Raw genomic sequence first — 23,693 nt, 5'->3', positions numbered from 1 at the left:
GTTTGTGCCCATAGGCTATGTTGTTGCCGGTGATGTCTGGTGAGGACCTGCCTACAAGCCCTCAGTCCAGACTCTCTCAGCCTATTGGGGAGCAGTGATGGAGGGATTGTGCGTTCCTGGTGTAACTCAGGCAGTTGTTGTTGCCATCCTGTACCTGTCCCACAGAATTGATGTTCGGATGTAACGATCCTGTGGTCTGCCACTGCAAGTATGATCAGCTGTCCGTCCTGTCCGTCCTGTAGCACTGTCTTAGGCGTTTCACAGTATGGACATTATTGCCCTGGCCCCATCTGCAGTCCTCGTGCTTCCTTGCAGCATGCATAAGGCACGTTCACGGAGATGAGCAGTGACCCTGGTTATCATTCTTTTGGTGTTTTTCAGAGTCAATATAAAGGCCTCTTTAGTGTCCTAAGTTTTCATAACTGTGACCTTAATTGCCTACCCTCTGTAAGCTGTTAGTGTCTTAACGACCGTTCCACAGGTGCATGTTCATTAATTGTTTATGGTTAATTGAACAAGCATTGGAGACCGTGTTTAAACCCTTTACAATGAAGATCTGTGAAGTTATTTGGATTTTTAACGAATTGTCTCTGAAAGACACGGTCCAGAAAAAAAGGACGTTTATTTTTTTGCTGAGTTTATAAGGATGTCCCTCACAGAGCACTGAAAAGAACAAGTCCTTTATCATGGCACCAGAACTCAAACACTTGTCATTTATACGCATACAGCCCTCTCATGTAGGGCGCACTTGCAGACTGAACAGTAGCAATAACATTCAGAGGGAAACCCCTGGCCATCAGATTGGTCCTCTCAGGGGCCATGCCCATAGGAACCAAGACTTCGGCCTCTCGTGCCAAACCTGTCCGTGCGCCTGGGACAACATGTCCCTGCTCAACAGGAGTTGCCACGGGTCCACACCTGAAAGATGAATGAAAGGCTGCCTGGGCCAACGGTGCACTCGGGTCACTCGCCAAGAAAAATAAATGACACTGCACGTTTTCTCCTGACGCGTAAAGATCTACGTTGGCCCTGCCGAACCTCTCCAATATATATGCGCAATCACGCAAGGTTGTTGTGTCCACTTCTGAGGAAGAGGGCCTCCCCTGGATAGCAGATCCGCACCCGAGTTGAGGCTACCAGGAACCCGAAGTGAGAGCAAATGCTCACTGCTCCACAGAAACCAGGAGTGAGCCGTGGTGAGGAGGTGGAGGGACCGAGTCCCCCCGACTTTTGATGTATGCCACAGTCGTCATATTGTTGGATCTGACCAGCACATGCCGGCCCGACAAAAGTGGGAAGACATCAGACGTTCCAGGTAATTGATACATTCTTTTAAAATTGTTTTATTGTATTGGTCACATACATGTGTTTAGCAATGTTATTGCAGGTGTAGCGAAATGTTTGTGTTTCTAGCTCCTAATAACAACTACAGTACTAAAGACATGTATGTGACCAATAAAATTTGAAAAAAGAAAAAAAATGTTATCAATTACCTGGAACTTCTGACGGTGTATATAGCTCTCCGGCACCTCTTCACGGCAGGTGCTGGTCATATCCGACAATATGATGACTGATATGCCACTGGACCAGTGCTCGTAGGAATGTCGGGGACACCTTGCTAGTACCCAGAGATCTGCAAGTGGCTCTCCTGCGTGCCAAAGCCATGCCCAGCTCATCCAGAAATTCAGTCTGATAGACCTGCAGCATACTGACACGACAGAAATTGGGCAGCCACCTCCTCTGAACGATACATCTTCTCCAGCTGAGCAGCCGAAATCGACAGTACTTGTTAAGAAGCATAGATTCGCATTAGCCACACCCTTGTTAGCCAACGGGGTTAGGCAGCCAGCTAACTTCCTATCCACCGGAGGCGTGTGTACCAGCCCTGCCCCTTCCATCCCTTCCAGCTCCATGAAGGGGGCACGCCCATGCAGCATCAGCTTAGATGCATGCGGGTTGGGCCAGGTTGTTGTAAATTCATTGATGAAATCCGAAAACAGAGGTAGGTGGTGCTTGACTGTGGGAGCCACAGGAGCCAGGTTCTTTCTACTGAACCTTGATCACTTCTGCAATGGGGTGAACACGGCCACTTCACCTCTAAATGCATAGCCACCCTGCTGTACAGTCTCTGAGGATGAGTGGTATCAGGGGTGACAGAATTTTCATCAAAATCAATGCCTAGAATACAAGTGAAGGGTTCACCCTCTCTCTTCCGGTACCATTCAACGAAGTTACCCACACACCGACCAGTAACTTTGCAGCCGAAGGAGACAATATGTCTCTCTCTCCTAGTCTCTGATATTTGGTCCTGTTGCAACCATTGTTCTGAAGCAGCCATTGCAAAACAGAAGTGGAATACTAAAAAACAGACGGTAAAGTTACTTCATTGAAATATTTGGATACAGGTTGGATGAACCACTTAAAAAGAGAGTATCTTGTTAAACCACAGTCCATGTTCAGTGAATATGGGCTTAAGAATTGAGAAAATCAAAAGCTGTATAACACTAGAACGTTGAACAATATGAATATGAAAAATAAATGATCACGGGGAAATCAAATTGATTTCGAAAATCTTTACTGAAGTATGGTTTGCATCAAATAGTAAATTATGAAGACGAGAGGTGAAACACAAGCTGGGAGTGTAATTTTAAACAGTTATGTAACTTCCTGGGGTGCAAAAAAAAAACATTTTATTTTTTCGTTTGATTAAAACCACAGAGTTTTTGTACAGGGTGTGTGGATCAGTTTTCACTGTGGGTTCCCGAGACCCAGCAGGCACAGTAGTAGGTGGCAGAATGGGACACTTTAACTGACTGGATCTTCAGATCACAGTTGTTCTTCTTTCTCATGGCTGAGAAATCGTCTTTTTGAGGAAATTCTATATTGTCAAAGATAGTGCAGTCATCCTTAAAGATTGCAAGAATATAGGTAAAAGTTTCTCCCTCTTTCTTCTGGAACCACAAGAGAAACGTTTTACACCGGTCATAGTCTTTGCAGCTGAAGGAGACAACCTCTCCCTTTTTCCTAGTCCATGAAATGTCTTGGTCCAATTTCTGCCCTGACACTGACACTGCAATGACAAAATCAACACACTCAAACAAAAATACATTAGCAGAAGTTAAAAGCATTCACATGTCCACAATATTTGCATCAATCATAGACTTAAATTCAGACATAGACACTATTTTCCTCTAGTAATTTCCAGTTGCTCCATGAACAATTCTAAGTGATGGACAAACTTACCTAAATAAAGTGAGTAAAGAATGACAACAGAGCCTAGAGACATTTCTATGATGATTCTGATGTGTCCTCTATTGAACCTGAAGATAATTGTGTTCAGTTGGAGCAGAGATGATGTGAAGTGAAACACTGTCACTTGGGCCTTGTGGTTTCTAACTTCTCCTCCAATCTGATGTCACTTCCTGTGGTCCTTGACAAGGGCTATGTTCCAATTATATTATCTACTTATCTCTCCTTCCTTCCAAAGTGTGCACTTATTTACTTCCCTTCACTGATTTGAAAGAAACATGGTGGGAATGCCAGTAGCCCATGCCTCGACCTATCTAATGCTTGTGGGAAGTAGTGAACACTTCAGGAGAAAGGATGTATTATTGGGACGCACCCATTCACTGTCTAAATAAAACTTTTTTTTTTACCAGATTTATCAATACTACTCAGCTAAGTGATTCATTCCTGATGTATACATGTTCAATGTCCTCCTAAAGAAAAAGACTTGATGTAGACCTCGATGTACCAATACCAGACTGCTCCTTTAACCTGTTAGGGCTAGGGGGCAGTATTGACACGGCTGGATAAAAAACGTACCCGATTTAATCTGGTTACTACTCCTGCCCTGTAACTAGAATATGCACATAATTATTGGCTTTGGATAGAAAACACCCTAAAGTTTCTAAAACTGTTTGAATGGTGTCTGTGAGTATAACAGAACTCCTATGGCAGGCCAAAACCTGAGAAGATTTCAAGCAGGAAGTGGCCTGTCTGAGAAGTAGTGTTTCATCTTGGCTCTTTTTATTGAAGACTCAGGATCTGTGCAATAACGTGACACTTCCTACGTCTTCCATAGGGTCTCAGAGCCCGGGAAAAAGTTGAACGATATCGAGGCAGGCTCCGGCTGAAACACTTTATCGCTTTTGGCAAGTGGCCACTCAGAGTACTATGGGCTTAGGCGCGTGCCCGCTTCGACCGAATGCTTTCTTTTCCTTTGTCTGTTTATCTAAACGCAGATTCCCAGTCGGAATATTATCGCTTTTTTATGAGAAAAATTGCATAAAAATTGATTTTAAACAGCGGTTGACATGCTTCGAAGTACGGTAATGGAATATTTAGAATTCTTTTGTCACGAATTGCACCATGCTCGTCACCCTTATTTAGCCTTTAGGATAGTGTCTAGATCGCACGAACAAAACGCCGCTGTTTGGATATAACGATGGATTATTTTGGACCAAACCAACATTTGTTATTGAAGTAGAAGTCCTGGGAGTGCATTCTGACGAAGACAACAAAGGTAATAACATTTTTCTTATAGTAAATCTGACTTTGATGAGTGCTAAACCTGCTGGGTGTCTAAATAGCTAGCCCTGTGATGCCGGGCTATCTACTGAGAATATTGCAAAATGTGCTTTCACCGAAAAGCTATTTTAAAATCGGACATATCGTGTGCATAGAGGAGTTCTGTATCTATAATTCTTAAAATAATTGTTATGCTTTTTGTGAACGTTTATCGTGAGTAATTTAGTAAATTCACCGGCAGTGTTCGGTGGGAATGCTAGTCACATGCTAGTCACATGCTAATGTAAAAAGCTGTTTTTTGATATAAATATGAACTTGATTGAACAAAACATGCATGTATTGTATAACATAATGTCCTAGGGTTGTCATCTGATGAAGATCATCAAAGGTTAGTGCTACATTTAGCTGTGGTTTGGGTTTATGTGACATTATATGCTAGCTTGAAAAATGGGTGTCTGATTATTTCTGGCTGGGTATTCTGCTGACATAATCTAATGTTTTGCTTTCGTTGTAAAGCCTTTTTGAAATCGGACAGTGTGGTTAGATTAACGAGAGTCTTATCTTTAAAATGGTGTAAAATAGTCATATTTTTGAAAAATTGAAGTAATAGCATATCTAAGGATTTGAATAACGCGCCACAGGATTCAACTGGCTGTTGAGTAGGTGGGACGCAATACTGACATTGCTCCCCTGTCTCTTTCTCCACAAGATGGTGATAAAACATAAGCCTATAAATCATGTTTGAGAAATCAAGTTGAATAGAGAAATGGTTCACAATAGACCAATGGCTATTTATTTTCAATCTTATAAATGGGAAGCATTGATTTTGATCACTGATGTTCTGTTATTATTAACAACATTTTCATATACCATTTAAGGTTTATACTGCCCTACAAAGGCAAAATGCATTAACTACCCCAACTGTGAATTGAGAAAAATGTCTTCAAAGCTTTATTTCATATCCAGCCAAATATGCTGTAGGTAGATAAGTGATAATGCACGGCTGTATGATCTTATTATGAAGTCATTTTTATGCATATCAACCATGACCACTGATTTAACATATGACCCCTAAAACGCAAATACTGCACACTGCCTTTGCATGAAATTAAACTATACGGGTAAAGCAAAGGCAAAGTGCAGTATGTACAATTGAAATGTTTTCATTCAACTCTTTTTTTGTTTTTCTGTGTGATGGAAACAGATTGAGTTTTAACTACATTCCATGTTTGAGTTTTAACTACATTCCATATTTGATGTAGTTATCTTTTCATGTTTTGAATGTTATATTATAGTTACCCACAAGTATTTTTTCACCAAAGATAAGGTCTATTTCATGACGTAGAACGTTTTATAGATAAAAACATGTTTTGAATTTGGAGGAATATCTACAATCTAAATGTGTTTATCCAAAATTCTTGTAATTTATCTATTTTACTTTGCACGGTCATTTAATTGACTTAGGGGTCACAGGTCAAATCAATGGTCATGCTAGATATGCATAAAAAAGTACTTCATAGTAAGTTAATACATCAGTGCATCATCACTTATCTACAGTACCTACGACATGTTTGGCTGGACAGCAAATAAACTTTCAAGACATTTTTCTCAGTTTCCCTATTTGCGTAGTTACTGCTCTATGCCTTTGTATGGCAGAACGAAGGTTAATTATGTAACCATGGTTATGTGAGCTATATGGATCACTCCAATATATTGGGATCACTCTGCGGCGGAGGGATACATCCGAGATGAGGATTTATAGATTTACTCCCTTGTAGACCTATGGCTGGTGTCTGCCCATATAGACCCCATGTATAAGGGCACAAGGCGAGACCCAGATGCAGACACAGGAGGCAGATGGTTGGAGCCTTAGATGTTTATTAATCCAAAAAGGGGTAAGCAAGAGAATGGTCGTGTACAGGCAAAAGGTCAAAACCAGTTCAAAGTCCAGTAGGTACCGAAGGACAGGCAGACTTGAGGTCAGCGCAGGCAGAATGGTCAGGCAGGCAGGAATGGAGTCCAGAAATCAGGCAAGGGTCAAAACCGGGAGGACTAGCAAAGAGAAGAGAAAAAGGAGTATGGGAAGAAACACCCCGGTTGACTTGACAAACATACAAGACGAACTGGCACAGAGAGACAGGAAACATAGGGATAAATACACTGGGGGGAAAAAAGCGACACCTGGAGGGGGTGGAGACAATCACAGGTGAAACAGATCAGTGTGACTGTACCCCCCCACCCCCGTCCCCTAGGTGCGCCACTTGGCATCCTACCTGGAGGCATACCTGGCTGACCGGGGTGTCGGCGTAAAAAAAAAATTAAAACAATCAGCAATTAGGGCCTGGTCCAGGATGTCTTTAACAGGGACACAGCACCTCTCCTCCGGGCCATAACCCTCCCAGTCAACCAGGTACTGGAAACCCCTGCCCCGTGGTCGAACCCTCACGAGGCGTCTCACCGTATACGCTGGCTGGCCATCAATAACCCTTGGGGAGGGATGGGCCTAGAAACAGAAGACTGAGACAAGGGCTTAACCTCTATGGGCTAGGTGGGACGCTTGCGTCCCACCTACTCAACAGCCAGTGTAATCCCGTGGCGCGTTATTCAAATTCCTCAAAAATGCAAAAACTTCAATTTTTCAAACATATCACTATTTCACAGCATTTTAAAGACAAGACTCTCCTTTATCTAACCACACTGTCCGATTTCAAAAAGGCTTTACAGCGAAAGCAAAACATTAGATTATGTCAGCAGAATACCCAGCCAGAAATAATCAGACACCCATTTTTCAAGCTGGCATATAATGTCACAAAAAAACAAAACCACAGCTAAATGCAGCACTAACCTTTGATGATCTTCATCAGATGACACACCTAGGACATTATGTTATACAATACATGCATGTTTTGTTCAATCAAGTTCATATTTATATCAAAAAACAGCTTTTTACATTAGCATGTGACGTTCAGAACTAGCATACGGTGAATTTACTAAATTACTCACAATAAACGTTCACAAAAAACATAAATTATTTTAAGAATTATAGATACAGAACTCCTTTGTGCAATCGAGGTGTCCGATTTTAAAATAGCTTTTCGGTGAAAGCACATTTTGCAATATTCTCAGTAGATAGCCCAGCCATCACGGCTAGCTATTTAGACACCCACCAAGTTTAGCCCTGACCAAAGTCAGATTTACTATTAGAAAAGATTGATTACCTTTGGTGTTCTTCGTCAGAATGCACTCCCAGGACTGCTACTTCAATAACAAATGTTGGTTTGGTTCAAAATAATCCATAGTTATATCCAAACAGCGGCGTTTTGTTCATGCGTTCAAGACACTATCCGAAGTGTAAATAAGGGTCACGAGCATGGCACATTTCGTGACAAAAGATTTCTAAATATTCCATTACCGTACTTCGAAGCATGTCAACCGCTGTTTAAAATCAATTTTTCTCATAAAAAAGCGATAATATTCGACCGGGAATCTGCGTTTAGGTAAACAGACAAAAGAAAGCAAAGCATGGGGTCGACTCGGGCACGCACCTGAGTCTCGCAGTACTGTAACCAGCCACTATCCAAACGCGCTACTTTTTTTCAGCCAGAGCCTGCAAAGCCACGATTCAGCTTTTTGCCGCCTTCTGAGAGCCCATGGGAGCCGTAGGAAGTGTCACGTAACAGCAGAGATCCTCTGTAATGGATAGAGATAATCAAGAAGGGCAAGAAATTGTCAGACAGGGAACTTCCTGCATGGAATCTTCTCAGGTTTTGGCCTGCCAAATGAGTTCTGTTATACTCACAGACACCATTCAAACAGTTTTAGAAACTTTGGAGTGTTTTCTATCCAAAGCTAATAATTATATGCATATTATAGTTTCTGGGCAGGAGTAATAATCAGATTAAATCGGGTACGTTTTTTATCCGGCTGTGAACATACTGCCCCCTAGCCATAACAGGTTAATGAATGATTGAAACACCGAGGATGCATTGGCCCCATGCTGGTGCTGTAGGCGGTCTTCCATTCATCCCCTCTCTGATGTGCACCAGGTTGTAGGCAATGCGTAAATCCAATTTACTAAAGTACTTAGCACCGATCATCTTTTAGATGACAGTGGGTATGAGAGTCATGGGATAACTTAATTTAACAGTTGCCTTATTCAGTGTCCGTTAATCGATACAGGGGTGGAGACCTCCCTCCATCACGAAAAAGAAGCTGGAGGCGGCCGGAGAGGTGGACGGATGGATTAATCCTTGGGCAGTGCCTCCTGGACGTAGGTCTCCATGGCTTCGTTCTCTGCCTGCGAGAGTGGGTAGATTTGCCCCCGCGGGAGGATAGAACCAGACAGTGTGTTGATAGTGCAGACCCATGGGCAATGAGGGGGAAGGCACGTGTAATGAGTCTTAGAAAAGGCCACATGTAGGTCCCGGTACCTCCGGGATAGGAACCTGGGTGGCCTGGTCCGGACTTTCCATGGAGGTGGCACAGATTAACACAGAGAGACACCTCCCCTGACATTCCAAACCAACAACCTCCTCTCTGTCCACGATATACTAGGGTTATGTTTTTAGGGATAGACGTGCCGCTAACGACCCACCTCGACAACATCCGGTGAAATTGCAGAGCGCTAAATTCAAAAATACTAAAGTCGTAATATTAACCTCTTACATCTAGACGTTCCGCTAGCAGAACACCTGCTCCAATATCCAATGATAGGCGTGGCGCGAATTACAAATTCCTCAAAAATACAAAAACTTCAATTTTTCAAACATATGACTATTTCACAGCATTTTAAAGACAAGACTCTCCTTTATCTAACCACACTGTCCGATTTCAAAAAGGCTTTACAGCGAAAGCGAAACATTAGATTATGTCAGCAGAGTACCAAGCCAGAAATTATCAGACACCCATTTTTCAAGCTAGCATATAATGTCACAAAAACCCAGAAGACAGCTAAATGCAGCACTAACCTTTGATGATCTTCATCAGATGACAACCCTAGGACATTATGTTACACAATACATGCATGTTTTGTTCAATCAAGTTCATATTTATATCAAAAAACAGCTTTTTACATTAGCATGTGACGTTCAGAACTAGCATACCCCCCGCAAACTTCCGGGGAATTTGCTAACAATTTACTAAATTACTCACGATAAACGTTCACAAAAAGCATAACAATTATTTTAAGAATTATAGATACAGAACTCCTCTATGCACTCGATATGTCCGATTTTAAAATAGCTTTTTGGTGAAAGCACATTTTGCAATATTCTAAGTACATAGCCCAGTCATCACGGGCTAGCTATTTAGACACCCGGCAAGTTTAGCACTCACCAATATCAGATTTACTATTATAAAAGTTTGATTACCTTTTGTTGTCTTCGTCAGAATGCACTCCCAGGACTGCTACTTCAATAACAAATGTTGGTTTGGTCCAAAATAATCCATCGTTATATCCGAATAGCGGCGTTTTGTTCGTGCGTCCCAGACACTATCCGAAATGGTAAATCAGGGTCGTGCGCATGGCGCAATTCGTGACAAAAAAAATCTAAATGTTCCATTACCGTACTTCGAAGCATGTCAACCGCTGTTTAAAATCCATTTTTATGCCATTTTTCTCGTAAAAAAGCGATAATATTCCGACCTGGAATGTCCATTTAGCTAAACAGAGGAAAGAAAACAAAGCTTTTGGTCGACGCGGGCACGAGCCTGAGTCTCACAGTACTGTAACCCAAACGCGCTACTTTGTTTCAGCCAGAGCCTGCAAAGCCATGATTCAGCATTTTGCCGCCTTCTGAGAACCTATGGCAGCCATAGGAAGTGTCACGGGACAGCTAAGATCCTCACTCTTCAATAAACAGAGACAAGAAGAACGACACCTTGTCAGACAGGCCACTTCCTGCATGAAATCTTCTCAGGTTTTTGCCTGCCATATGAGTTCCTGTTATACTCACAGACACCATTCAAACAGTTTTAGAAACTTTAGGGTGTTTTCTATCCAAAGCATATTCTAGTTACTGGGCAGGAGTAGTAACCAGATTAAATCGGGTACGTTTGTTATCCAGCCGTGAAAATACTGCCCCCTAGCCATAACAGGTTAAACATTCATGATTCATCATTTAAAAGCTTAACTTCTTGTTAGCTGCCTTCACTGTGGCTCAGTTGGTAGAGCATGGTGTTTGCAACGCCAGCATGCTGTGTGAAACGCCAGGGTTGTGGGTTCGATTCCCACGGGGGGCCAGTACAAAAACAAATGCAAGAAATGAAATGTATGCATTCACAACTGTAAGTCGCTCTGGATAAGAGAGTCTGCTAAATGACTAAAATGTAAACAAAAATGTCAATCCAGCAGCTTTGTCAGATTTCAAAAAGGCTTTATGGCGAAAGCATACCATGCGATTATCTGAGGACAGCACCCCGCATACAAAAACATTTTCCAACCAAGCAGATGCATCGCCAAAGTCAGAAATAGCGATAAAATAAATGCCTTACCTTTGAAGCTCTTCATCTTTTCGCAACCCCAAAGGTCCCAGTTACACAATGAATGGTCGTTTTGTTCATTAAAGTCCTTCTTTATATCCCAAAAATGTTTGTTTATTTGGCGCGTTTGATTCAGAAATACACCTGTTCCAACTCGCCTACAAAGGAATGTAAAAAATTACCTGTAAACTTGGTCCAAACATTTCAAACAACGTTTCCAATCCAACCTCAGGTACTCTAATCTGTAAATAATCAATAAAATTTAAGACGGAATAAACTGTTTCCAATACTGGAGAATAACAACATGGAACATGCTCTCATTCACGCGCACCAAAAGACTAGAGTCCACCTGAGTGACACTTAGAAAGAATATGAATACTTCTTCATAAAAAAAACATCGAACAATTTCTAACGACATCTATTGGAAGCCATAGGATCTGCAATCTGGGTCCTAATAATTATGCTTTCTCATAGAAAAGCATTGGAAAATCCAATGACCTCAAAAAATTATTTTCCTGGATGGATTGTCCTCGGGGTTTTGCCTAACAAATCAGTTCTGTTATACTCACAGACATTATTTTAACCGTTTTCTATCTAATACTACCAATTATATGCATATCCTAGCTTCTGGGCCTGAGTAACAGGCAGTTTACTTTGGGCACCTCAGTCATCCAAAATTCCGAACACTGCCCCCTATCCCTAAAAAGATTTATACAACTGTAGCCAGCGGAAACCTAAAACTATGGGGTGTGCAGGAAAGTCTAAGATGAGGAAAGTAATGCGTTCATGGTGGTTGTGAGTAACTGAGGGAATTGGGAATCGTGGTCTGGCAAACCAGTCCTGTTCCTAGGGGACGGTTGTCTAGGGCAAGGACTGGGATAGGGGATTGTAAAGGTGCTTTAGGAATGTGTAATGATAAGGTAACTGATCGGTCTAGGAAAATGCCTGCAGAACATGAGTCCACTAGGGCAGGACTCAGTGGGGGGCCAGGATAGTTAGGGAAGGTGACAGGGAGGAGGACAGGCTGGGTGGACAGAGAGGAGTAAGGCACATCCATGCCTACCTGGGAAGGTGCAGGAGCGCTCCTCGGCCTGTCGCTTACTCGCCTTGTTCTCCTTCTGGGATAGGTGTTCCAGGGGTGGTCCGACTCCCCGCAGTAGGAGCAGAGACCCTGTTGATGGCGGCGTTGACGTTCCTCAGGGGGACGGTGTGTCGTGCCACCTCCATGGGCTCAGTCTCGCTGGAGGTTCCTCGGAGAGACCTGAACCCCCGGGATGGGCGACGACAGGCACGCAGGAGATTATTCAAGTGGATGGCCATGGCAGTGAGATGGTCCAGCGTGAGGTCCTCATTGCGACAGGTCAGCTCGGTCTGGACATCCGCCTGTAGCCCGCTGGGGACAACAAGGCCTGGTCGTTCCAACCAGTGGACACACCACCGTTCGGAAATCCAGAGCGTACTCCAACTCTGTCCTGGACCGCTGGTGTAGACGGAGGAGATGCTCACATCCCTCTTGGCCCTCTGTATGTTGGTCGAAGACGGCACGAAAGAGTTGGGTGAAGCTGTCATAGGACTTCACTTCTGGTCCGTCCCTCTCCCAGACGGCGTGCCCCCACTCCAGAGCCAGGCCTGTCAGCACCGAGATAACAAAGGCCACCTTGTCCCTCTCAGATGCCGTCCCGGCATGACGGGCCAGGTGGAGGTCACACTGCAGGACAAAACCCCATACAACGAGTTGGGATGCCTTCAATCCGCTCCGGGAGGAACAGGTGGACGTTGCTGATTGGCCCGGGTGATGTAGATGGTGGTGGGGTGGCTGAAACGACCGCGGTGAGCTGGGAAGATGGTGGTGTAGCCTGCTGTTGGCATACACTTCGTCCATGGCAGTCCCGAGGCGTTCCAGACACGAGTCGTGGTGGCGGAGCTTCGCTCCTACAGCGGAATGTCCTGCTGCTTCCTGTTTTCTTGGGTCGGTCATTCTGTCACTGATGTAGAGTAGAGGAGGCAGTAGCAGGTTAAGAACTACTGAATTTATTTAAGCACCATAGATCAAAGCGGGACAAACCCCAAATGCTGTTGTGCTCAAAATATATTTATATACACCAAACACATGTGCTGGATAGGAGGGCGAAGGCTGAATAGCCAAAGCGAAGGCTGTCCTGACACTTGGGTTGAGTTGGGCTGGGCGATATGAACAAAATATATCACAATATTATTTCACGTTGATATGGTGTATATAATAGGTATAATTAATATCTTCATATAAGAACATATAAAAGTTGTATGGCTCTATTGTTAAAATGTCCTTTTGATAATGTTGACATGAAAATACTTCCACATTACTGTATTTTTAGGACACTATTTCGGGTTTGATTAATTATGTGGTTCACTGATCACTTATTTTAGAATACAAGGTAATAATATAATTTGTGTTTTGCTTGCTTACAACATGCTTTCTTTTAGTTCTTTAGAAGAACCATTTTTAGTGGTCATCCTGGAAATTGCAACGTTTGAATATCACAACTTTGAGCGATAGAACCCAAAGTTACCCAAGTTCTCACAGCAGCTAACCCATCTAACTGTGAAGGAAGACTTTGCCTTACAACCACTGCATGTTCTGTATTCCTCCACAGAGATCCACATTCCTCAGCCTACTCACCGTCTACACACCTGCTTCATTTCTCTTCGCCTCGTCACTCAAGCTTCTAAACAGTTGTATTTAAAGATGAAGATAATGTTACATTTTACCTTGACTTTGTGCATACAGTTAACATTTTTTGAAACCATAATCTTTCAGATAAAACTAGATCCTGATGTGTTTATATTGGTAAACCATGGCTCCAAAATCAGTTCAGAGTTGAAGACTGAGAAGTCAGGATGGCAGTGTGTGACAATTGAGTCCTTAATGATGGCACTTGAATATCAATAGATTGCCTAATATAAATAAAAAATAAGTTCAGAGTAATCTCCTTTGGAATACTATCAAGAGGGAAAAATAGAATAGGCTGCATAACCAACACAGCTGTGCCTACATATGCATATTATTATAATGTAACAAGCTCAATCCATAATCTACAGTCGTGGCCAAAAGTTTTGAGAATGACACATTCATTTTCACAAAGTCTGCTGCCTCAGTTTGTATGATGGCAGTTTGCATATACTCCAGAATGTTATGAAGAGTGATCAGATAAATTGCAATTAATTGCAAAGTCCCTCTTTTCCAGAGGGTGGTGCTTGGAATCTCAGCCAAGGGAGTGGGCTCAATCACAATTTTGCCTAAGAACACAGTCATGAATAAAGAATGGTACCAACACATCCTCCGAGAGCAACTTCTCCCAACCATGCTGGAACAGTTTGGTGACGAATAATGCCTTTTCCAGCATGATGGAGCACCTTGCCATATGGCAAAAGTGATAACTAAGTGGCTCGGGGAGCAAAACATCGATATTTTGGGTCCATGGCCAGGAAACTCCCCAGACTTTAATCCCATTGAGAACTTGTGGTCAATCCTCAAGAGGTGGGTGGACAAAGAAAACCCCAGAAAATCTGACAAACTCCAAGCATGGGCTGCCATCAGTCAGGATGTAGCCCAGAAGTTAATTGACAGCATGCCAGGGCGGATTGCAGAGGTCTTGAAAAAGAAGGGTCAACACTGCAAATATTGACTCTTTGCATCAACTTCTTGTAATTGTCAACAAAAGCCTTTGACACTTAGGAAATGCTTGTTATTATACTTCAGTATTCCATAGTAACATCTGACAAAAATATCTAAAGACACTGAAGCAGCAAACTTTGTGGAAATTAATATTTGTGTCAATCTCAAAACTTTTGGCCAAGACTGTATATACAGTCCAAATGCATGCACTGACATTTTGGAAGAAGGGCATTAGCGTGGAAGCTTCTTGATAAACTTTGCATTCAGCTTTACAAAATGCATCCATGTACAAATTCAACATGTCTTCCATGTTGGACAGGACAGAATACTTTTTCTATGAACTGATTTTGGAGTTCACACTGGCATCTAACAGCCACCTGTAGTGGTTTACAGAAGCTGTTTGAATTAAATAGAATGACTCCCACCCTCATTTCTATCCACCATGACAAGAGTATTAAAGTGTCAATGGTAATAAAACTTCTATACTTCCAAACATTTGAAAGAGTTTAAATGTATCAAAATGTGCATCAGCCAATTAAAATCATTGTCATAGTTACACGTGATAAAATGCTACTTATACACTGGGTTGTTCGAGCCCTGAACGCTGACTGTCTGACAGCTGTGCTATATCATCCCGTATACCACGGGTCTGACAAAACATTTATTTTTACTGCTCTAATAATGTTGGTAACCAGTTTATAATAGCAATAAGGCACCTCGGGGGTTTGTGGTATATGGCCAAGGCACTCCGCGATGCATCGTGCGTAAGCAGCCCTTGGCCATGGTACATTGGCCATATACCACACCCCCTTATTGCTTAAATGTAAGCTGCCCCCATGAGATAAAACAATTCCATACAGCTTAGGGTTCCAGGTTGAGGTTATACCAAGGATCATTTAGCTTTTAGCTTTTTTATTTAATGACCCCTTGAAGTATCAACAAAATACATAAAAAAAAATATTTCATGAGAAAATATTTTGGACTTACTGCTATTAGCCAATTGAAAACTATTGAATTACAGATTCAATACATGGAACAACATTCTCCCCCCCCAAAAAATCTAAAGAAGTTTGATCTGAAATGTCTATCTGAGAGATGTAATAAAGTTCAGGAAACATTTTAGCCACTTATTTTTGGCACTAAACAGTGACCATATATACTGTACTTCCATTCATTTTTTAAACAGGGACCTTCAATCGAGTTTTATGGGGCCTGTGAGAGTCTCACCTTTCCACTGAGGGGTATGTAGCCGAAACTGTTCGGACACCACCGTGTTCGTGAGAGTGTCATCTTTCCATAGAGGGCTCATAATAGGGTGTAGGCCAAACCGTTCGGACGCTACAGACGATTTTGTGAGAAGACTGATTATCCGGATGTCTCATGATTTGACAAACACCGCTCTAGCTCTGTCACCTTTCACCGCAGATACGGAATGTCGAAAATGACAGATGCGGTGGATTGAGACGCATTCAATGCAACCCAGATATCTCAAACTGACTGGTTATGGGTGATTTTTTTTTAATGGTAATTATATTTCCGCGGGGGTGCGGACATCGACCTTTTTGTGGTTGCCTTTTAAGGTGCACATAGCGTGCACCTTAAAAGACTGATCAGATTTAATCCTGGCCTTAGTGTTCTATATTTAAGACCCACTAAACATAGTATTCTCTTATTCAATACAGTAAATTAATTAGGTTCACCTTTTAAGACACCAAGTTCATTTTCACAGTGACAAGCATGTGTTTGTTTATAAAGTAGCCTATTATGAAGTAGCCTAACAGTTACCTACCACATTTGATCATGAGTTACATTGGTTGTCAATTCAATAACGTGTATTTATGAAAGTTACAATTCTATGATTAATCTGTTATTGATATTATAGGCCTATATAAGTTCTGTTTTGCATTTCTTTAGATTTTAATGAAATGTAACATTTGCACATGTTCTTCTTTAGGAAGTGAAGATAAAAGAAAGCAATTAATATTACATTTTGGTAGCACGTTACATTAAAACAGAATAAATGGTAATAACATAACGTGGAAACGTAAACCTACTGTATTTACTACTTCTTTGGATAACAATGTTAATTTCCTTTCAAAAGATGTGTTAAAAACAAATTAAACACTCAACTCTGATTTCATTTAATTTGATTGTTTCAAGGTAAAAAGTACACAAACAGAAGTAAGAGCTTGTTTTGTCATAGGGCTATAATTCTACAAATGAAAGAACCATAAGCTACCATTATGGACTCGTTTTGTCTGCCATCGCTGTCATATTCTTCAATTTGATGGCAGGAGCCGAACCCACAAATAGAGCAGAAAACGGTTCAAGATAAAAACTAATCATCCAGCAGCTTTGGATAACCAACTCATCACACGCTCGAGCTGTGGTTATGCAGCTAGCTATATCTTGTTTCCAGTAAGTACCGTTTCACATTTCTTTAGAAAACCAAATATAAATTAACCACATTTTCCCACCACTATTGAGTCTAGGCTCAACATCTGTGTTGGAACATGCACATTGAAGCAAACAAGTTGAAAACAGAGAATGGGGGATCTTACAATTTTATTGTTCTGCTGCTGATGAGATTTAATCAAATAACATTCACAAATATGAATAGATGATCTTATAGTAAAGAAATGCAATGTTTTTTTTGGGGGGGGGGTTAGCAAGGAACTGTAAAAAAGTTATTTACAATCATTTGCAGAACCATTGTTGTAACTTTTCGTTCACAAAGGCTGCGTTTATTAAATCCATCCTCATCTGAAAGGATATTATTATTTTGAGCAACTTGGTTCATTTGAGCAGGCTGTGTTACTCTTCATAAAAGCTGTATAAAAAAACATTGTATTAATGTACAAAAGCACCAATAAATTATTTTGCGCATAGCCCAATTTTTATGCTCAATAAGCACTCAGCATTTAGAATTTAAAGCAAAAATTGATTCTCTTATTCATTTATTGAGATGTGAAACAAAGTAATTTCTTGAGAAAAATTACACTTCAAGACAAGTTACTAAATATTATATTGGATAATGATTTAGAACTCATGGGCCTACATATTTAATAATGACATATTTTGTATAAATTAAATACAGGTTGTGAGTATAATTTAGGCCTACCTCTATGACATATTGCAGGGCAACTAACAAAACAAGTCTAAATTAAAATCATAATGTATTTACATTCAAGATTTGCTCTGCTTATTTTTCAGAAAACCTTAACTTAATCTTTATTCATGTGTCTGCAGTGGGTAGCTCCCACATAAGGAGGGAAACAATACTCCATATACACAATTAAATGTGCTGCAATTGTCATATTTGGCAGTTGAAGCTATTAGAAGACATGGAAATCTATGGCTCACAATATTGTAGCATCTAAAAAATAAAGCAGGAAAAATAAAAGCAATACAAATGAAATGTTAGACCTCAATGGCATGTAAAATCCATGTTACTCCCAGCCCACTACAACTCTATCCATAAATGGGGGGGGGGGGGGGGGGGTATCCTTTCAATAAATGTGTCTACAGGTGCTGGGTCCTCTTCCCAAGCTCCTGTGGTGCAGCAGGATAGAGAGCCCACAGCAGTACACCATGCTCTTCACTATCATCACTGTGTAAAGGATAGAGGCCAGGTTCAGACTAAACGTTGACTGGAAGGAATCTGGAGAAGAGAAAAGAATAAGGCCGGGATTCAATCTGATTGCTGGTTACAGGCATTGCGGTTTTTAAAGACATTCTCCTTTTAAGCCGACATATGCAACATTTACCGTGGATGGCATCTCGGCAAATGCAGGAATTATGCCTTCATAAGACACTTTGCCTATTCACCATGATCAGATTAGCTATCCAATCGCATTTTGTTGGCACCACTCCATTTAGGGCGTTTTAGCAATATGAACATTTTACGAGTACAACAGTGAGTACAACAGGCAAAAATGTTCCATGCGACTCGCGCTGCTATATCACAATACCTGGTACTCTGGTCCTGGAGCCACTACTCATGCAGGTCCAGGAGTCGTTTCAGCATTGGCATGTATTCATAGATGCCAAGGGAAGCCAAGCTTCCCCCCAAAAATGATCAATAAAAAAATTATATACCTTTCGTCTCTGTTTCATAATTTTCAATTCGCAATTGACAATGTATCTCACAGGTGAAAGCATCAGAGTGAGCAAAACAGCACCCCTCTGTCTCTAAGTGTGGGCCATCTGATGCGGTCTGGTCCAAACGAGTATGACATTGTTGCCGCCCATAGCATTAAAAGTCAAGGGAAGCCAGCGAGCATCTGGACTCCCTTGACAAAAAAATAAGTACAAAGAATGTGCCAATCAGCGTTGAGCTAAACTGATCGAGCTCAGCGAATGGTCCTGGTATACCCCCCAAAAAGTTAAGAGAAGCCAGCTTGGATTTGCGTCACTCAAATCCCATTGAGCGCAAATGCCATTGACAGAAAAACTTGAATTGTTGCATATTTTTTAGTTGTTGTCCTCCGGTGGCTAGCTAGCCAGCTAGCTAAAATGGGCTATTTCCTAAATTAGCCATGGATGGAGATAGGGATTTGGACTAATGTTACCTAGCTAACGTTGAAGTTAGGCTAGCGAGTAAGCAAAAAAAAAAGCATGTAGTATATGACAGCGTGATAGACCGTTCCTCAACATGAAAGTGGAGAATGGCATTGGCTTTTCTGTACAAGTAGGGTGAGCCAACATGTTTTTCTTCTTGCGCAAACGAGCATGAGCACACACACGGATACATGCACACAGAAATCAGAACCATGACAGCCACATATCTAGCTTACGTTAATTGGACTAAATTGTTTTTTGTATCTTTTAGTCGTCACTGTATCAGACTAAGCAGATGATGTTGAAAATGTTGAAGTTGAAGTTGAAATGGTGCTGGAATAGAGGAGGTAGCTCCTGTTTTCTTTGCGACTTGCGGTAACTGTGGTTCTGCTGTAAATCAATAGTTGTTTAGCGGTCAGCAAATTTCAGAAACATTAATTTGCTTGACCATGCTGTAGGTCATGTAACTGTCTGCTACTGTACATGCAATATGCTTTGTGAACTGCTTTGAGGTTACTATACGGTTTTGTAATAAAACAAAGGTGTGGTTGAATTTATTCAACCACTATCCTATTATTATCTTGGCCTTTCTATCACGGTTGCAAGGCATATGAATGAACAGGTTACAGGGCTAACAACGCAATTATCACAACACATAAGTTGTAATATGGCATTTTGGGGGGGGCTTGGCTTTATAGCGCGGATGAGGGTAGGCTACTAAACACTTCAGGATCCGGATCATAAGAGGATACAGCGCATTCAGAAAGTATTCAGACCCCTTGACTTTCCATATTTTGTTACATTACAGCCTTTTTTTCTTCCATCTACACACAATACCCCATAATGACAAAGCAAAAACAGGTTGCTATTAAAATTTTTACTGAAATATTACATTTGCATAAGTATCAGACCCTTTACTCAGTACTTTGTTGAAGCACCTTTGGCAGCGATTACATCCTTGAGTCTTCTTGACGCTACAAGCTTTGCACACCTGTATTTGGGGAGTTTCTCCCATTCTTATCTGCAGATCCTCTTAAGCTCTGTCAGGTTGGATGGGGAGCGTTGCTGCTCAGCTATTTTCTTGTCTCTCCAGAGATGTTCGATCTGGCTGGGCAACTCAAGGACATTCAGAGACTTGTCCCAAAGCCACTCCGGCGTTGACTTGGCTGTGTGCTTAGGGTCATTGTCCTGTTGGAAGGTAAACCATCAAGGATCTCTCTGTACTTTGTTCCGTTCATCTTTCCCTCGATCCTGACTAGTCTCCCAGTCCCTGCCGCTGAAAAACATCCCCACAGCATGATGCTGCCACCCCCATGCTTCTCCGTAGGGATGGTGCCAGGTTTCCTCCAGACGTGACACTTGGCATTCAGGCCAAAGAGTTCAATCTTGGTTTCATCAGACCAGAGAATCTTGTATCTCATGTTCTGAGTCCTTTAGGTGCCTTTTGGCAAACTTCAAGCAGGCTGTCATGTGTCTGACTGAGGAAGAACTCTGGAGCTCTGTCAGAGTGACCATTAGGTTCTTGGTCACCTCATTGACCAAGGCCCTTCTCCCCCAATTGCTCAGTTTGGCCGGGCGGCCAGCTCTAGGAAGAGTCTTTGTGTTTCTAAACTTATTCCATTTAAGAATAATGGAGGCCACTGTGTTCTTGGGGACCTTAAAGGCTGCATAAATGTTTTGGTAACCTTCCCCAGATCTGTGCCTCAACACAATCCTGTTTTGGAGCTCTACGGACAATTCCATCGACCTCATGGCTTGGTTTTTGCTCTGATATGCACTGTCAACTGTGGGACCTTATATAGAGACGTGTGTGCCTTTCCAAATCATGTCCAATCATTTAAATTTACCACAGGTGGACTCCAAGTTGTAAAAACATCAAGGATGATCAATGGAAACAGGATGCACCTGAGCTCAATTTTGAGTCTCATAGCAAAGGGTCTGAATACTTATGTAAATACATTGTAAAAAAAAAATGGAAACCTGTTTTGCGTTTTCATTGTGTTAATCCGAGAGAATATTTAAATTTAATACATGTTGTCAAGTGGTCTGAATACTTCCCGAATGCACTGTATCTGAAAGCACCCTTAAAAGTACATTTCCAATTCAGCAGACATAAGCAGCGTTTACCATGAATGCATTCTCCAAAACGTGCAATTGTGACAAAGCGCAATCGAATTTAATACCTGTCTAAATTGGTTAATTTATCCAACCACTTACACCCCCCCCCCCCCCCATATTTTTGAATTGAGCCGAACCCTGCATGAAATACACAAATTTTACCATCGGTAAGATGTAGAGACTGTGACTGCTGTGTGTCATTTCTGAACGAACAGGTTGGTGCAGCCACGGTGGTTGGCGGAGCTTCAGTTGGTTGATCTGAGAATGAAATGGAAAAAGATCGTATTATTTAAGATTTTTTTCAGAGCATTATGTAGGCTACTGTCGAGGATAATTGTTAAGAAAAAAAGGCTATTTTGTTTAAAAATTTGGGAGACTAACTACACCAACATTCCAATACAATTACCAAGTGTGAGTCCAATTTTTATATACTTTCTTTTTTTCTTTGAAAAGGTAATAGGTAGGCCTGCCAATTTTGCAAGGTTGAATACACAATAACCTACTCATAATTACATACATATTAAATGAATAATGATGTATATAAAATATAATAGGCCTACATACTAATGTAAAACTATTTCAATGACTGGCTTTACCTTTTAGCATGTAAACATCTTGAGGGCCCCCTTCATGCTCCACAGAACAGATGTATTTGTTCCTGTAAATCTTCTCTTTATCAGTGATGATCATACTGGTCGTCTGTCCTTCCTCCCTCTGCTCCAGTTGTTCCCCCTCTGCTTTAGGCACCTCGACTGCTCTGCCGTTTTCATCCTCCATCTTCCATGAGATCTTGACCAAGTCTGGAAACATGTCTCCAGCCAGACATAGCAGGGTGTTCACATTCGACTCAGGGTTGGACTCTGAGTAGACCGTCACTTTGGGTTTTCGTACGTTATTGTCTGGTTTTCAAGAGAAACAATAACATTTACAGACTTCTTTAAAGGGCCATCACACAAGTTCAGACTTCAGATGTATTCTGTTGTCAAAAGGAATCGTGATGTCCCACACCATTTGTTTTATATGCAGCTTTACTGTCTATAGTCAAGTAAACAATTACTTACATAAATAAACCATCTGATATTTTTCTTAGCTATCCTTTAGGGAATATCTTATTTCAATATAAAGTCAATTATAACATTCAATATTATTTAAATCAGATTCTTAGCTCAGTAACCAGTTTGACATTCTTCCCTATATCAGATTACTCTACATATCACATTTAACTGAGGGTGTATATCTAATATTAAGGACACGCAATACACTGCAAATTGTGCATATGGCTTCCTTGCCAATCAGAACGATCAATTATACAGGCTAATAACAAATGTTAAAATTCATAGATACTTTTTCTAACATGGGTTGATCATAAATAGTGTGTGCATATTTGGGTAGCAATACTGCAGGATGTTTGGTCAATTATGTTGGACTGATTAGACAGATTAATTATTAATGACTACTGCTTAGTTTTTCTGCCCAAAAATCAGAGGAATGGATCACTTACCTGTCACAAAAAGTCTCGTACCAGAGCCAAATACATAACCATACACAGTGAAAATTCCCTTGTCAAAAAGTAGTCTTCACTTCTTCTTGACAGAGCTTGTGTTAGCTATACAAAGGTTCAGTCGCCTCATGCACCCCAAATATCTGAGGGGGCACAAATATCTGAGGGGGCACACTCAAATCATGCTTAATTCTACAGTATGTAAAACAAAATATGTCTATTATTATGCATATCTAAGCATACCTCTTGAGCTTAAAAATATATCTAGAGGTGGCACGCACGCATACAGGCGCACACACAAACAATTAGTTGGAACATGAAGCCTACTGCCAAAGTTAAGTGAACTTTTTTCATTGGTAGCACTGGTGCTCCCAACTTAAAGTTAAGAGCACAACATAAACATTAGGAGCACCAGAAATGAAGATTTTTTTTAATCGATTGAGGTATAGCCTGTATTAGCTACTTCTGAAGCACACGTGCCATTTAAACTAATAACACTGTAAAGACATGTTTATTGTAAAAAGCTAAAATGTTGATACAAATACCTGTCATTGAAATAAGTTATTTGTAGAATATTAGGTCTCTACGCTGTATAAAAACACTTTCCAAACCAGCTTAGGCTTACTGCTGTGCTGTCACATGCTACAGCAAATTTCCAACAATGAAAAAAGTATGTTAATTTATGTTAAGATAATGAAAATGTATGATGCAAATTATCACTGACTTGGGGTAGGAAACAAGAGAGTCCTGACTTACATTTCATTCCAAGAAGTTGGCCCTATAAGGGCACAAGGTGAGACCCAGATGCAGACACGGGAGGCAGATTGATATTTATTAAACAAACACTCA

The 23,693-nt window shown here is 41.2% G+C and overlaps 2 protein-coding genes across 2 annotated transcripts in view; both read right to left on the bottom strand.

Moving 5' to 3' along the window:
• Positions 1–3,351, bottom strand: part of LOC106580237 (immunoglobulin kappa light chain) — a 32,778-nt gene extending 29,427 nt beyond the window's left edge. Inside the window, exons 1-2 of the mRNA XM_082966842.1 lie at positions 3,244–3,351; positions 2,753–3,070 (exon numbers count right to left, since the gene is read on the bottom strand). Of these exons, the coding sequence (XP_082822968.1) occupies positions 2,753–3,070; positions 3,244–3,286 (361 nt within the window). The 5' untranslated portion in view covers positions 3,287–3,351. The remainder of the gene's footprint in view (positions 1–2,752; positions 3,071–3,243) is intronic.
• Positions 3,352–17,700: 14,349 nt separating this feature from the next.
• LOC145862388 (uncharacterized) lies at positions 17,701–22,976 on the bottom strand. Its single transcript, XM_082966196.1, has 4 exons — positions 22,845–22,976; positions 21,940–22,242; positions 21,506–21,601; positions 17,701–18,326 (listed from the first exon to the last, which is right to left on the bottom strand). The coding sequence occupies exons 2-4, from the start codon at positions 22,151–22,153 to the stop codon at positions 18,175–18,177; spliced, it is 462 nt and encodes a 153-aa protein (XP_082822322.1). The 5' UTR covers positions 22,154–22,242; positions 22,845–22,976; the 3' UTR covers positions 17,701–18,174.
• Between the last annotated feature and the right edge of the window lie 717 nt (positions 22,977–23,693).

The sequence above is a fragment of the Salmo salar genome, chromosome 20 (genome assembly GCF_965601325.2).
Source record: "Salmo salar chromosome 20, fSalSal1, whole genome shotgun sequence".
Lineage (NCBI taxonomy): Eukaryota > Metazoa > Chordata > Actinopteri > Salmoniformes > Salmonidae > Salmo > Salmo salar.
The sequence above is the reverse complement of the archived record's forward strand: the minus strand, read 5'-3'. Positions and strand labels throughout refer to the sequence as shown.